Raw genomic sequence first — 15341 nt, 5'->3', positions numbered from 1 at the left:
ATTGAATTGAATTAAACACTGAAGGGTGAAGAGATAAGCAAAAAGAAAGAAAGAAATCAAAACAATAATGAACTCAGCAGACTTTGAGCACATAGTGCTTCTGTAGGTGGTTGAGAGCAACTTTAGGCCAAAATAAATTTATGTCCAGACAGGCAGGAGTATGTAGCAATCTTGTTTCCTCCTCCGCTAGTGGGCGGATGTTGCTGAACAGCACAGAGGTCTACTTCAAATGTCAGTGGCTTTGCTGATTCACATTGCTCCAGTATGTCTGGCTTTTGCGATGCCTTGAACAGCTTAAAGTGTCGCACAAGGGCAGCGTGTGTACACCACATTCTGTGCTGCACTCACAGTGAAATATAATGTGGATCTTTGCCAGTAATCTAAAACCTTACTGAACCCTATAACACTAAAACTCATAGAGATTCATCTCAGCTTACTGTGATTAGATTTTAAAAGGTCAAACGTTCAACAGGAATTATTAGAAATCCTTTGATAAGACAATCCAAATGTGTTGCAGTTAAACCAAAACACCTCTCCCAGTGCATGCCTATTATCCTAACTTTGTCTTTCCTCTGGACCCCATAAACCTCAAATGAAAGTTTGGTTATATAGAGCAGAAAAGAATGGATATATGGTCATAAAAAATAGAATGCTAAACCAATTAAGCATTGCACTCACTGCAGGTGGGCCAAGGCTAAAGCATCCAGCCAGTACCAGGAACGTACAAGCAGGCCAGAGGACCTAATCCTTTCTTAGTAGCCACCTAGCCAACGCACTTGAAAAGCAAAAGCGAGGTCACTGCATGCTGTGTAATGCTGACAAATATGTGTTTGTTGCAAATGAGTGTTTGAGACACACATTTTATTCATCTGGTGGCAGAATTTTTATTAATCTCTGTTCATATTAATGCTTGCATGCTGTACTGTAAGCTAATGTTCCCGTGCTGACAATGTCAGCTATACTATTTCTTTGTGTCTCTTTGTGTTTAAGCCTTTAATTTTCGAGGGAATGAACTAAATGACATCAGCGTCATCATGTAACCTCTTTCCCATCTCGTCTCTGTCCTTCTCATCAGTATGTAGTCAGCGTGGACATTCAGAACATGGCCACAGAAACCACAAGTGAGTACAACATCTCTCAACTCGAGAGCTCGGAGCACAGTTTCCAACCTTTCAGCCAACTTTGACTCTCTGTTCAGAGTTTCAGTCTCAGTAGTCCCACAGCCCTCATTCTCTCCGTGACCTGTGATCTCAGACCTAGGCCCCTCACCATTTTTATTGTCTGCGGGCTCACTCTGACCTGTGGTCACTGGGGCTTGTCTAATGGGGACATGTGTATAGAATCCATGGAAAAGCAGTGTTGATGAGATACCAGAAAAAGTGGGAAAGACAGCTGGGATGTGCTGCACTGGTAAACTATAGAGAGCGAGGACTTGAATGACATGCTTGTCTTTCTATAATACAAGGCTTGCTTTATTAAACTGTTGGGCCCCAGACTTTGAAAATACATATAATTGCAGGGAAAGTTTGAAGGAATATTTGAGCTGAGAGAGAAAGAGGTTTAGAAAACTTTGACATTAAACAAATGCAAACTCTTACTTCAAAACAGAACCTTGAGTTAAACGACTCTTTCTCCGCTGATTGCTTTTCCTATACAACAAGTTCTTTATGGTCCTTATGTGCTATGTATAAGGGTGTAAGACTTCCCTTTAGTTCAAACCATTAGAGCTTTATAAAACAGGAATAATATTCACATAGTGTATTTTGCTCTCTGTGTGGTCTCTGATGCATTAAAGGACAACAGGAACTTGGCAATGAGGCAGGCGGGCGCATTACCTCTATCTGTTCTGTACATTGTCTCCTGTTCTTCTATTCTACTGTTACAGAGGCATAAATTAACAGCACAGTCTCAGATATAAAGCATACTGTAAGTGTCTGAGCAGATGCATGTTTAACACATGGCCAGAGTTTATAGTCTCGCAATGTGCCAATTCACTCAAACAGGACAGAGTGAAAGTCCAAGGCTCTCTTCTCTGATCGTATCCCTTGTAGAGGATGAAGTCACTGATTTATACTGAAATAATCCCTTTTTGGCCGGTTTGTGCTAGTTTACAATAGTTTATGATATTTCCTCATCATCCCCAATCACCAACACAGCAATATATTGCCTGAATTCCCTGAATATCATATTTGGAATCGTCACTTATTAGACTACTGAATATGTTTAAAACGTACAACTAAGTCTTCGCCTTATGATCAATGCTTAGATAAGGGACAGAACATGGTAAAACATGGTTTGTCTGGAATTTTCCTGTTTTTCCTCAACCTTCTGGCAATTTACCTTTATTTGGATGTGGAGAGACACACAGACAAGGATGGAGAGCTGAATGGGGAGTAATATGATTTGGAAACTCAAGAATGAAAGTGAGGGATGACGTGCAAATGTGGATGTTGTTCACCATAATCATTACCTGGCTGTTCCCCTTTTACATTTTAGTTTTGAAATTTGTTCCACTGCAGAAAAAAATGCAACATTTTTTCCTAATAAACTCATGTCAGTGTTCAATATACAACTTAATCCTTGACTCTGGCCTCCAAAAGGAGTCTTAGGCTGCACTGAGGTATCCGTGTGCCAGGGGACAGTGAGTTCCTCACAGGCTGATTGCATTTCACAGTTCAATACAGAGACTCTTTACTGAATAAAAAGGCTAATTAGTGGCTGAAAGTGAGCCTAAAAACTAATCTCAGCTTTCAAAAAAGGAGCCAAACATGTCCAACTAACTTTATTAGGTCTGACTACTAAATTTTACACCTCTGGTGAATTATCGCCACCGAGACTTGTTATGTTATATTAATTGTCAACACCAGACACTTTAAAGAACAGGTGTCAGCTTTTCAAAGGCTTATTTGCAGAGCTGTGACTGTGGAAAAGCCTTGATGTAATGAACTGAAATGACATTTGGTTTTGTCGGCCATCAGTTTTCAGTCACTGCTTTGTCGGGCCTACTGAAGTCTGTGTGCTGTCAGTCTCAATCTTAATGACTAGAGCAGGGGGGCCAATTCACTGGACTGTATCGATAACTCATCATCAGAGGAAACCTCCAAATGGTACCAAAAGGAGATCAAACAGAAACACACTCAACGTTTTCAATTAAATCTGCAATAACTGACTTTTAAGGCTACTTGGATGCAAAATTGTGAATGTAACACTGACTTAACATCTCGGTTAAAGGCAAGCCTGTTAGCAATCAGCTGAAAATGTTTTAACGTCCTGCATTTATGGATAATGGATAATGGATAATGACTCTGCTTGCCTCATCAAAGCCCTTATGCAGTATTTTTGGTCAATACCAGTGCCTTAAATAGCTGCTAAATGCTTGACTATATTGACCAGCAAGCCTGTAACTGTTCAGTCTGCTGTTTGCTGCGGAGTAGGATGTCTACAGTAGATGAAAAGTGTCTGCAAAAGAGCTGAGCACAATAATAAGGCACATCTCGCTAAATGCTTTGTAAATACGTGCTATATAAATAAAGTATGAATAAAACTGAATTAACTGTATAAAACGTTCTGCAAAGTGGAGGCAAACTCCTGGTTTAGGCATCTCCAAATTCTAGTACACGTTTCACATCGTCAAACTTTTCCCTTTTGCCCTTTTACACATTGTGAAAAATATTAGACTTTAAAAATGCTTTGCTAAGTGGGTTCTTCAGCAGTGCAGCTGTCCAGACAAAATTTTGACTTTAACCTCTGACTGACATGAGGTTTTACATTTTTTTTTTTTTTAGATTAATGGTCAACATTGGATCGTTGAATCGTTGAGCTGATCACTCCCTAGATCCTTGGACTTAGCTTACTCAACACCTGTTGTTATGGCAACGGCTGGCCCAATTCTCTTAGCAAAGTGTTTATGTGCTTGGGCCATGACCAAAAAGGCAAAGAATAACTGCAAAATCTCACCAGTGTTCCTCACAGAGTTTTACAGAGTTTTTTTTCCCAGCACAAACAAAAGAGGTCAGAAAGTGCAGTATGTGGAGGTGAGTGTGGAAACCTTACCTTCAGAGGGTACTTGTGTAAGTCCCAGGTAACAAGTACAGTATAAAATGGTACAGAACAATAGGGCTCTCCTGGAAGAAGAGAAGAGAAGGATGTCAGAGAGAGGCAACAATCACGTGGCATTGGACAGACAACTATTTAACTCTTTTTCTCATAGTTATTCCTCACTAACTGTATCCATACCATGATCAATCAATCAAATGTGATTGCTGGCTAAGGCAGAGATGTTGATCATATTGGCACCATGAATTGAGTCATAAATAAAGCCAGAAACTTCATTTTTTTACCATTAACATTAAAGATATAATTCTCTCCCCATTCATTTAGATAGGGCCTTGGCCTCATTAACCCCAAATAACTACTTGGAGGTGTTGCCAAGGTAACTGCAGAGCCTCAAATTGCTTCTAGAGGTAGTCCAGTCCTACGTTTAGGTCCCTGATGGTCAAACAGTCTAACAAGTCAAAGGTAATAGTCACAACATGAGAATGCAAAATTCTTTATTCCAGCATGTAACGAATCCAGAAATCTCAATTTACAGATATATTGGACACCTGTCTCAACCCTGACATAAAAGTAGTATTAATGAATGTAATTATTTGCATTTGACCATAGGAGGCATGCCTTAACATATTGTTTAATAATGATAGAACGGTTTATAGTAGGAGGGCACGAGCAGGAGTCTGCTAAAGCACTTAGATCTCAGCGAGCCTCTATCTCTCTGAAAGACAGGAACGCACAGCTTTAAGTTGTGGTTTCTGAGACAAAAATACTGTAGTAGACTCCCAAAACCAACAAAACGTGCATGCACATGTGCTCATACATACACACACACGTGCAGAAAAAAACAAAAACAAAATGTCTCTCAGCACCCTCACCGCATCCAGGTGTGCAGCATAACTTAAAGTAACTGACTGGCAAGTGGACTGAGATCCCAGTAGGGGTCCGAGATCTGGTGACAGCCTGGGGGAACCACTGTTTACCGCTGGAGGTCATCCAGCCACACATGGTCACACACAGACACACACACTGGAGGAGGAAATGTGTATAACAGCTGTTGCTGGTGGGCCACAGTAGGCAAACAGGGCTCCAAATACATAAATGTGGGAAAGACGGTGACTGTTGCATAAGCTGAGCGATTTACATTAGCCCAGACAAGAACGTGTGTCTGCCTCTCTTCAGAAACAATTCTACAGCCTCAGCATTAACCAGTGTGTATGTGTGTGTGTATCTGAATGCACGTGTGCAACGGTGTGCTCACGTCCATGTTTGTGGTGTCTGTGTCTCCAACCCTTCCATCCTCTAGTTGCTAATAAAGCGTCATCACACTCATCCACACACACAGCTGGCTGTGGTTACTCAGGATGTGTTTGTGTTTGTGTGTCTCTGTGTGTGTATGTGTGTGGAGTTGTGTGACTCAGTGTCTTATCAGCGGAGGGAGAGATCTGCTTTCTGAAAATGAGTCATGAATGCTGAGATTTTTACTGCAGCCCCGACAACTTTTATTCTACTCCTCGGGCTGTTTACATCTGTGGAAACTGGACCGGGTTTCCTAGGAAACAGCACCATTTTCTTTGGCTTTTCACATTAAAAGTTCTCAGTAGCTTGTTTAGATTTTCATTAGGAGAGGGGGCTTTTGAAAGGCATCTGACAGGTTAGGATTTTCTCCTGTGTGGAGCATTTGAAGGTGGCTGTGCTGAAGGGGGATTTGTATGCAGTGGATATTTAAATCAAATAAACTGACATCTGTATGCTGACCCTGTCTGGTGTGGTTTTCATACTGCAACAGCGAGCTATGACATGACTCCCTGAGGGGATTCTTCCCTAAGCTGAGTGGACAAAATACAGACTGGATGAGCAATCCCTCCTCCTAAGTCATCCACTGCATTAGGCAGCCTAACACACATACTGTGTTGTGATACTATGAAGTCCCAGAATGGGGGAAAAAACTGCCATGCACTGCTAATAACATCTTTATCTCCAGATTAAGAAGTGATTAGCCCAAAATCTGCCATTTTAAGAAAAACAATGGCGTAAGAGATCAACAACCAATTTAACAGAGCGATAAACTGTTGGCAAGCGTGAGACAATGAGTGAATAGAAACTGTTGCAATCTTTGTACAGTTCCCTAAGTGGCAAAAAGGTATTCCTCATTATAAAATCTGTATCATTAATCTGCGAATTTCAGACTTCCTTTCAGTAAATATCCTCTCTTCTACGATATGTTCTCCTAATATTTCCACTGTGTTCTTAGACAACATATACACAGAAGCACCAACCTGTCTGCAGTTATAGAGGGAAAAAAGAAAAAGAAAAACACAGAAAGGCCAGTGTAGTTTCCATTTCTATTTACAATTTTGGCCTTCTTATTGATTCTCTTGAAGGATTTCCCAAAGGTGATCCTTCCCCCTGACCACAAACTGACATTCACACACGGTGGAAAATTCCTGTGGATGAGCTGACACTAACAAGGGCTGATGATGAGGAGGAGGGTGTAAGAGTGTCAATCCACTTTTCTCCCTGCAGTCAGCTAATAGCTCACTTCAGACAGTTTTTCAAATAATCCACACCTTGTTCTACAGAGTACTCAAGATCTGAGTTGGATTTTGGAAGGGACTGCAGTTAATCAATGCTTTGGTCAATGAGTCATCAATTAATCATTTTTAAAACGTCATCTTTTCAGTTTGATTTCAAGGATAAAAAATCATCCATTGCTGAGGATTGATTGCGTGTGAAAAGTAAAGAACGGGACACGAAGGGAGACACCAAGTGGACACATAGAGAATGAAACTCTCTGCACACATCGCAGACAGACAGACTCGACTTCATCACAGTCCATAATAATGCAGTCGTAGCGCCGTGGAGTCGTGACTAACACAGTGAGGAGGTAAAGCTTTTGAAAGCCATGTTTCTTTACGCGCGACAGGTAGGTGTGATAAACCGACACAACCTGCGCCAATTTATTTTAATGAAAAACGAGCAGCCGATGGGTCAACTGTCCGGACTTTCCTACTCCCTAAATGACTGTATGGCTACTATCTCGCCAGCAATCTGTCAAATAAACCAGCTGTTCAGTACTCAATGAGGTTAGAATGGCGCCTGCGTGCACAAATGAATGAAAAAAAAAAAATATGGATCAATGGATGGCATCTGAGCTCAGCAACATTAGGCTGCTGCATGAACTTCACCAAAAAGTCAGCAGTGTAGTACAGACGGCTTTGCACTGCTCCCATGTGTACTTACTGTCTGTGGAGACCTATGCTGTAAACACGTCCATAAAACATCTGTAATTTATATCACATTCTAGTAAAGCTCATATCGGTTGCAGATGTTTGATTAAATACATTAAGGCTGTCGCAGAAACGTATGCGTTCGTTTAGGCTTGTTTGTTTGGGAAAAACGTTTTTTAACCATTAAAAAAGTATCCCTTTATTTAGCCTTCGTAAAAGTGCCATGTGGGGAACGCGTAAACGGAAAAACATGAAAAGCATGCCTACAAAATCTACCAAACAGCTTAGTGGATGCTGATGGACCTCTCATGAAACTTTATGGGTAAGAATGATTCCCTAATTTGCTTGCTTTGTCAGATGAGTCACTTTAGTGAACACTATTTGGCACAGGTCCACCAGGCAACATGTGTAGATTTGCCAAAAAAACAAACAAAAACCTTCCAGTCACGTCAATGAACTGCGTTTCTGTCAGGAATAAACACAACAACGCAACGATATGTGCGGATATTAAACACGACCTACGCAAACTGCGTCCGAATGAACCGGCTTTTTCACGTAAGAACCGATAAAGAGGAGGTAGATCCGAAAGAATGGAGTTGTTTGGTATTCCATGCAAATGACAAATTACACCCATGGTCCAAACAGACCCCATTCAGAAACTCAGCAGTCCCCATGTGGACATCATTTCTTCACTGTGAGCTGGACAACAGCCAGCCGGTACATCATCAGGTACGCACATGGAGGCATCCAGGTCTTTAAACTGTTATTCGCTACACATCATGTTTTGAATATTCCCGTTCACAAAACACAAAAAAGTCGTTAAAATAAAATAAAACAATGATAACAAATGTCACTTACTTTGTGTCTAGACGAGAGGTTCTGCAATCTCTCCTTCGGGTGCCTAAATTCATTTGTATTCATTTGTCCTGGCAGTCAAAAACCTGATCCTTTAATCACAGTGTGACTCCTTTGCAAGGGGGGCAAAAAAAGACACCGGTCGCCGCTTTACGCATTTGACAAGCTTGAGGTGAAGTTCCAGAGGAAAAAACTCATGTTGAATTGCCTGTCAAGTCCAGTATAAATTCCTCCTGACAGGCTGCTTTGACAGAGAGTTTTCCTGTGTGGTTGTCTGTCGATATTCCCTTGTGTTTCATTCATTTATGCCGATCCAGTTTGGAGGGACGCGCGGCCAGAGAGAGAGAGGGAGAGCGAAAGCTGGGTTCTTTTGAAAGGGGGTTACGGAGTCAGGAGCGTTGGACTCATCCCTTTCCTTTTTAAATAGGCTTTCTGTGGGTAAAGCGATGGCAAATGCACCGCACGGCCAGGTGTCAAGTTACAAGCCCAGCGGTTGCATCGAGCAACTACACGCCTTCTCAGGGGGTGGCCACAAGGATCTTACCCCAAATCCAAAGCACCGGCTAACCATATGAATGAAGCACGGTGACACGATGGGGAGGACTTCACTAGAAAGTGCCAGAAAGGGGCGCCTACAGCTTAATTATTATTATTATTATTATTATTATTATCATTATTTTAATTTATCCATCACATTGCCCTGCAATGTATGGAAAAATTGATATGGCCAAGCTCTGGATTTTCCCAAGAAAAGTGCTAACGGTAAATAACAGCTCTATGACTGTAAACTTGGCGAGTGTGTCATAACTCCCCAAGGAGTAAAAACTGGGAAAATGTAAGGGGAGGTTTGGAAAGAGCTATGATTAACAACTGAGCAATAACCAGAAGATAATATTTAAAATGTAGATAATCACGGGCTGGAAAGATGTCTTTGTCTTTATTCAGTTCACTTATTCAGTAAACTTGGGCCAGTTTGCAGAGATTTTTCTTTTAAATTTATAAATAAGACAACTGTTTTTACGCTGGTTTTGCCCATGATGTTAGAGACGTGTTAATGGAGAAGCACCTGGATGAACACCCATTACCTTAACAGGGGTCACGGCCTGATCAAGGATAAGGCCGGCCAAGACCACCCCACAGGGACCGTGAGCCAGTAATTACCACCCGCCACCTGTTTGAGGTGTTTCATTAACACGTACATGAACATTTGACATGATATTTTAAGTTCCTTTCAAAACTGTTCAAAACCAAATGAGTCCAAGAAATACACTGCCTTCAGCAGAAGGTGCTGCCATTGAAAACAGTTCACTGCAAAGTCTGTGGATTATCCTTAGAGATAATCCACGTCCAATTTATAGGCGCTGAGGCAAAAATACGAAGGAATTCTCACAAATACGTCCAAAGATATCTGCATGGATACCATAACTCTGCTGAGCAACAAAAAATGTTTTTGTTCTATTGTTTTGCTATTTGGGTGCATTTGTTCATTTCTGAGAAACTCTACAGTACTTGGGCCTTATCCCATCATATAAATTCATTCTCCAAATAATATTTTTTTAGCAGTCGTGTTTTGCTTGTAATTAAATCAATTTAAAGGGAATATTTGGATAATTTCTGATCTTATCACTAAAATACCAACTTTAATTTCTAAAATCAGAATGAATGAATCCAAGCACTCAGATGAATGCTCCACAGAGCCAAGTTGGAGGATAAACAATTAGCTGATGAGGCTAAAGATGTCAGTGACTTTGAACCATTAGTGGCTGACTGACCAGTTAAAAAGGTCACCTTAAATGACACTCTGTTAGGCTGAAGCTGACTGCTTGTGTGTAAAACACATGGTGATCTCCCCTCATTTTAGCCATAAGCTGTTGGTCAGCTAGCCTCTGGGGTGGGTGCTAATGGATGCAAGTCATTAAAATCCTCTTTGCAGTCCTTTTTACACACACCGTGCCTTGTGTTTCAGAACTGGGTGCCACCCGACCCTCCCATGTACTTCCAATGAGCCACAGCGACGCTGCCCCCTTCTTCCAAATTACAAACTCTGTACTTGCTAGCGCGCTCGCTGCCACCCCTTAAAGCTGCTTAATTATGGTCATTGGCACCACGTCTGAAAGCTCCCTTTATCCCCCCCCACGCTCCAGAAATAGGTCTTGCTGAAGCACACAAGCAGCCCAGATCAAACGCTCCCCATAGGGAAGGGGTCATTACTGGTACGCAGGGCGGACACAGCCCAATGGGTGCCGGGCCACGCCTTGAGCCCAAATTGCAGCCTGGGCCTAGTGAGGACACAAGACTGTTCTTTGATGCACGGCAAGGGAAACAGCAGCACAGCCTATTTGGATATCAGTGTTTACAGTGAGCTATACTGTAAATACACACAAAAAGCCAATACAGCAGGTTAAAAGCTAAGAAAATTAGGCGCTAGGTTTAGTTGGGTGTCCACATGTTTTTCGTGATTTATATTTATCCGAGAGGTCTTGCTGTTTTACATAAGCAGCGTGTGTAGAATGGCTTCCAGGTGACCGAACACTTATGTAATGAAAATATGTCAGATGACACATGAAAAGCTCTGGGATGTTAATTTCATTTGTCACAATGCATTAGCAAATTCAAGGAATTAAAAGGATATGGGTAAGATGCTAGCTAAATAGCTCAACGGTAATGTTTTTGGAGCATTAAAATAACCTGTTGTCACCAAACGAATAATTAAACTGCAAAGACAGCAACCTCAGTGTAGGTGTGTTTTCATGGCGGGCAGTGGCAGAGGTTATGGAGTTGGTGGCGTTTACCAGACAGTGCTGTCTCTCTCAGTTCCCCTGCACACAAGAAGACTGTTCATAAAAGGAATGTATGAGTGTATGTATGAGTATGCGAATGCTTGTGTGTGTGGAGTGTCTCTGTGGTTTGTGTTTTTCCTTTACAGGTGGTTCTATCCACTTGTTTGTGTTCCTGGTTCTGTCTCCTTCCTGTGTAGGGATGGTTTGGTGATGCACTGGGAGGTGACAAGCAGTCAAACAAGCTCCTCTCTGCAGTGATTTTCTGCCCCCCTCTCAGTCCCATTTTGGCTCCTTTATATTTCTCGTCACATTTGTCTTTGTCTTTGTCACCGTCGACCCACGCTAACGCATCTATCTTCTTCTCTTTTGTCTCCTAAATCCCCTCCCTGCCTCCTTCGCTCTCCTCCATCCGTGTCTCTGTTCTCTTTCTCTCTCTCTGTCCCTGTCAGTCCTTCACCACAAGCATTTCCAGTGTTGGCACACCAGTGTTGACAGCCACCCTGAAAACAGTGCCACAACCATAATGAGCATGTTGAGTTCTCATAATAACACCAGAATAACCTGCTGGGGGAGACAAGCTCTTTAGGGGGCAGGCTCTCAGGCTTGGCTAGGCTAGAGTGTCAACACCACATAGATCTGCACTTATTGAAGTGTGAAAGATGAAGGAAGTTTCCACACTATGTGGTGTTTTTAGACAGATTTCTGCAGTGTTTGCAATTTTCTTACTGTATTTTGTGTTTAGATTTAGACCTCTCTTAAGCTGATGCACATTTAATCTTACATAATGCCTTTGACACTGTCCTCCAATATTTGCAGCTTTATCACTCCAGACATAAGGTTCACGATCACACAGCGTCTGAACAGAAAGCAGGACAACTGTAAAGTCAAATATGACTCTCCAAAAGTTGAATCTGTTCATCTGGACGTAGCGTTTTGTGGGAGAAACGTTTCGTCACTCATCCAAGTGACTTCTTCAGTCTCAGCTGACTGCAGGTTTCCCCAAACCTTATAAACAGTACATTTGCATAATGACTGAAACCAGCCCACTGAAGGAACAATGGGCTGTGAGGTCAGTTCCTTAATCATAATTATACAAATATGACTTAATCAAATATGACTCCAAAAACTTAAACATCTTGTAAAAAGTTTCATCAAAAGATAAAGGCTGTCTTTATGTCATGTTGTGGTTTCATATGTGAAATGCCAATTTCACATTATAACTGGAAATCTTTAATCTTTAATAACTGATAACTTTGGGGCAGGAGAAACAACCTATAATGATCTTTTAAAGTACCACAGTGTAGGTTTTAGTGGCATCCAACTGGTTGGAGATTGAAAGGTTGAGATTGAAAGCATCTTAATATTTCTTTCTAGAAAGGCCCTCTCTAGAGCTTACTTTGTCTATCCTGTTCTTGTGGCTCTGGATAAGTGACCAAAAGAGCGAAACTGCAGGTATAAGTGGCGCGGCATCAGGTCTCTACCTGAGAGATAGGGACAGGAGTTTGGTGATTGGTGAGGAACTCTGAATAGATCTGCTACGCTCCCACATTGAAAGGCGCAGTTTAGGTGGTCTGAACATCTAATTAATATCCCTCCTGTGTGCTTCCTAGATAAAGGGATTCAGGCATGTTTTATCGAAAGGAGACCCTGAGGCAGACGCAGGATACACTGGAGAGATTACATCTCACAGCTGTCATGGGAACAGCCCGGGGTCCCTCCTGAAAAACTTGGAGAGGGTTACTGTGGAGAAGGAGGTGTGGGCATCTCTACTTAGACTGCTACCCCTAGAATATGGACATGGATAACTGGCAGAAAATAGATGGATGGCTGGATGAATGAACAGTTCTGTGGAAGAGGACCTTCTCCTTTAAAATCAAGTGCTTGTTTTATGATATGTACTTACTTGTGGCAACAAAGTCTAATACACTTGCTCCTCTTCAAACTACCCGTTCCTTTGAAAGATGTGAAGCTTTTTAACTGTCAAATTCTCCACTCAAGTGACAGCCGGTGTAACTGAAAAATGAAGACAAAGTGCAAATGCCAAAGCTCCTCAAAGTGCCACTTGAGGCTGTCTAAGCCTAAGCATAGCAAAAAAGCTTCTCAACAGAAATAAACATGTTTTCAGCCTGGTACAAAAACATTTCGGATCTCCCTAGCTAATAGCTATTAGGTATAAATTAGCACACCCCACCCTCTAATTCCAATATGGTCAACCTTAGCTCCAAAAAAGACCTCTATATGCAATCTATGGTGCCACTATGATCACCAGCAAGCCCACCTGTCTGTGTTCATGTTTACTTTATGCAGGTAGGGCACAGTGAATGTTCAACTGTTGTGATAGTACAAAACAGTCCAGTTGTGGGACAGACCAACATGTTGAAAACTTAACACTTTAAGTGAACGTTTTCAGTTTTTTTATTGTCTTTATTTGATTTTTGCCTTAAAAATGTACTTTGTACACTTCAAAGAAAGTGGCCCCTCTTCATGTCTAGCAATTCCCAGTGTATGCTTTTATGAGAAACTCTAAAACAGAAAATGCTTGCTAACCTGTAAAAGTAATTTGGAAATGGTGCAGTAGGATTGGCAGCAAAGCTTTTTCCTGTTTTCATTCTTAACACAGTTTTTGGAGCAAGTACAAATGACTTAGTCCACACCTGGGTATAAGCATAGAAAATATACTGTACCCACTGTAAGTATGCGCACAGGTATGCAGGGTTTTAGATATGTGTTTGGCTCAATTGGGCACTGTGAAATTCCACATTTCAAGCTCCTCCCTTCATAAACAGCAGACCCTGACAGCATGTAGAGTTGGACAAGCTCTTATTTTAAATTCAAAGCAAGTTCTTATTCAATTCTGTCTATAATGAAATCCCACCTCAGTGTGCAATTCATCTCCTGATTAAATCCAGCTTCAATTTCCGATTCAGTACTTATCATCTGTAAAACAGGACCATAATTCATTCTTATTCTGGACACAAGGCTCTGTATTGAGTTTGGATTGGGCCACCAGAGACCAGGGTAGCCTAAGTAGAAACAGCAGGGCCTAGTGAAACCTGCTCTCCCTGGCATAAAATCAGTGTCCAGATTCCAGTGATGCCTCCTGTAAAAGGACTTCATTATGCTCGCAGAATATGGACTAGACAAATATTTGGCTTGGTCATTATGATGCGGACTTCTCTCCCCCCATGGATTTGTGTCCTACACCAGGCTCAGTGTTTCTGCATCCCAGAGATGGCTCCCCCCACCCCCCCCCATCATCCTTGCTGTCTCCTTCCTGAAACATTTCCAATGAAAAGGTGTAAAGGTTAGCTATTAAAGTTAAAAACAAAGTAACAGGAACAGAAGGACATTAACGCAAAGCAAGGTGGTAAATTTTTAATTTAAATGAATATACTACACAGTATGTTTTTGATAGTCAAGGTAGACCAGTAGTAATCACTGGGGGCTCAGGTTTTGGTTTGGGGGTAACTCTTCTGTCGCCATCACTCTAACATATTTCAAAAGTGTGCAGGAAGTGTTGCTCCCTCAGACCCCAGATCCCTCTGAACAGATGGTCTTTCACTTCAGCTACTGCTCCACGACTCTCCTCACTCACTCCCACCTTCCTTTCCATATACAAACACACACGCACGCACACACACACACACACACACACACACACACACACACACACACACACACACACACACACAGAGTGATATTTTTATTACTTCAGGTGACATTACGCTCAAAAACACTCCCTTCATATTGACGTGTCCAAACCTTAAACCAGGTCTTTACCTTCAAATTTTCATCATGAGGAGTTGCTTACTGCTGTCAAGAGGACGACGAATCCCCACAGTGTGGCTGCATAACAGATTCATGTCTCTACACCATAAGCATGGCAAGGGTGCACATACATATTACTATCTCAGATTATTCAGGTGAGCCGAGCCTCCATGTTTTTTTTACCCAACTGTTTCCCTCAAGAGAAGGAGACTGAGTGCATACATTTCCCTAATGTAGCCTGGTACAGTCATTATAGTAGTTTTTAAGGAACAAGCTAATATTTACTTTTTTTGTGAGACTTACAGAGGCGAACTTAATTAATTATTTGATCTTCTGTTCAATTTGCGAGTTTGGTCAGTTACAAAGAGCTGAATAGTCTCTAATTTTTATGGTAATTTAATTTTAATGCCAACATGGGTTTAGGTTGATCACCCCATGAGGCAAAACAGGAAGAGCTTTTTAATGATCTAAAGACACTTAGGACCAGAGTCACAAAGGACAGCACTGGTAATGCACTACCAATAGATTGAAATCTTGCACCGCCCTCAAGGTACCCCTGCTCAAGAAGGCACATGTACAGGCTCATCTTAAGTTCACCAGTAAACATCTAAATCAGCCAGAGAAGGTTTGGGAGAAGGTGTTGTGGCGAGGTGGAAAC

General features: G+C 41.7%; 1 protein-coding gene across 2 annotated transcripts in view; it reads right to left on the bottom strand.

Moving 5' to 3' along the window:
- Nucleotides 1-8521, bottom strand: part of col27a1a (collagen, type XXVII, alpha 1a) — a 65963-nt gene extending 57442 nt beyond the window's left edge. For both annotated transcript variants that reach the window (XM_031754679.2, XM_039614917.1), the window contains exons 1-2: nucleotides 8139-8521; nucleotides 4054-4124 (exon numbers count right to left, since the gene is read on the bottom strand). In XM_031754679.2, the coding sequence (XP_031610539.2) occupies nucleotides 4054-4124; nucleotides 8139-8191 (124 nt within the window). In that variant the 5' untranslated portion in view covers nucleotides 8192-8521. The remainder of the gene's footprint in view (nucleotides 1-4053; nucleotides 4125-8138) is intronic.
- Between the last annotated feature and the right edge of the window lie 6820 nt (nucleotides 8522-15341).

The sequence above is a fragment of the Oreochromis aureus genome, linkage group 7 (genome assembly GCF_013358895.1).
Source record: "Oreochromis aureus strain Israel breed Guangdong linkage group 7, ZZ_aureus, whole genome shotgun sequence".
NCBI classification, from domain to species: domain Eukaryota; kingdom Metazoa; phylum Chordata; class Actinopteri; order Cichliformes; family Cichlidae; genus Oreochromis; species Oreochromis aureus.
The sequence above is the reverse complement of the archived record's forward strand: the minus strand, read 5'-3'. Positions and strand labels throughout refer to the sequence as shown.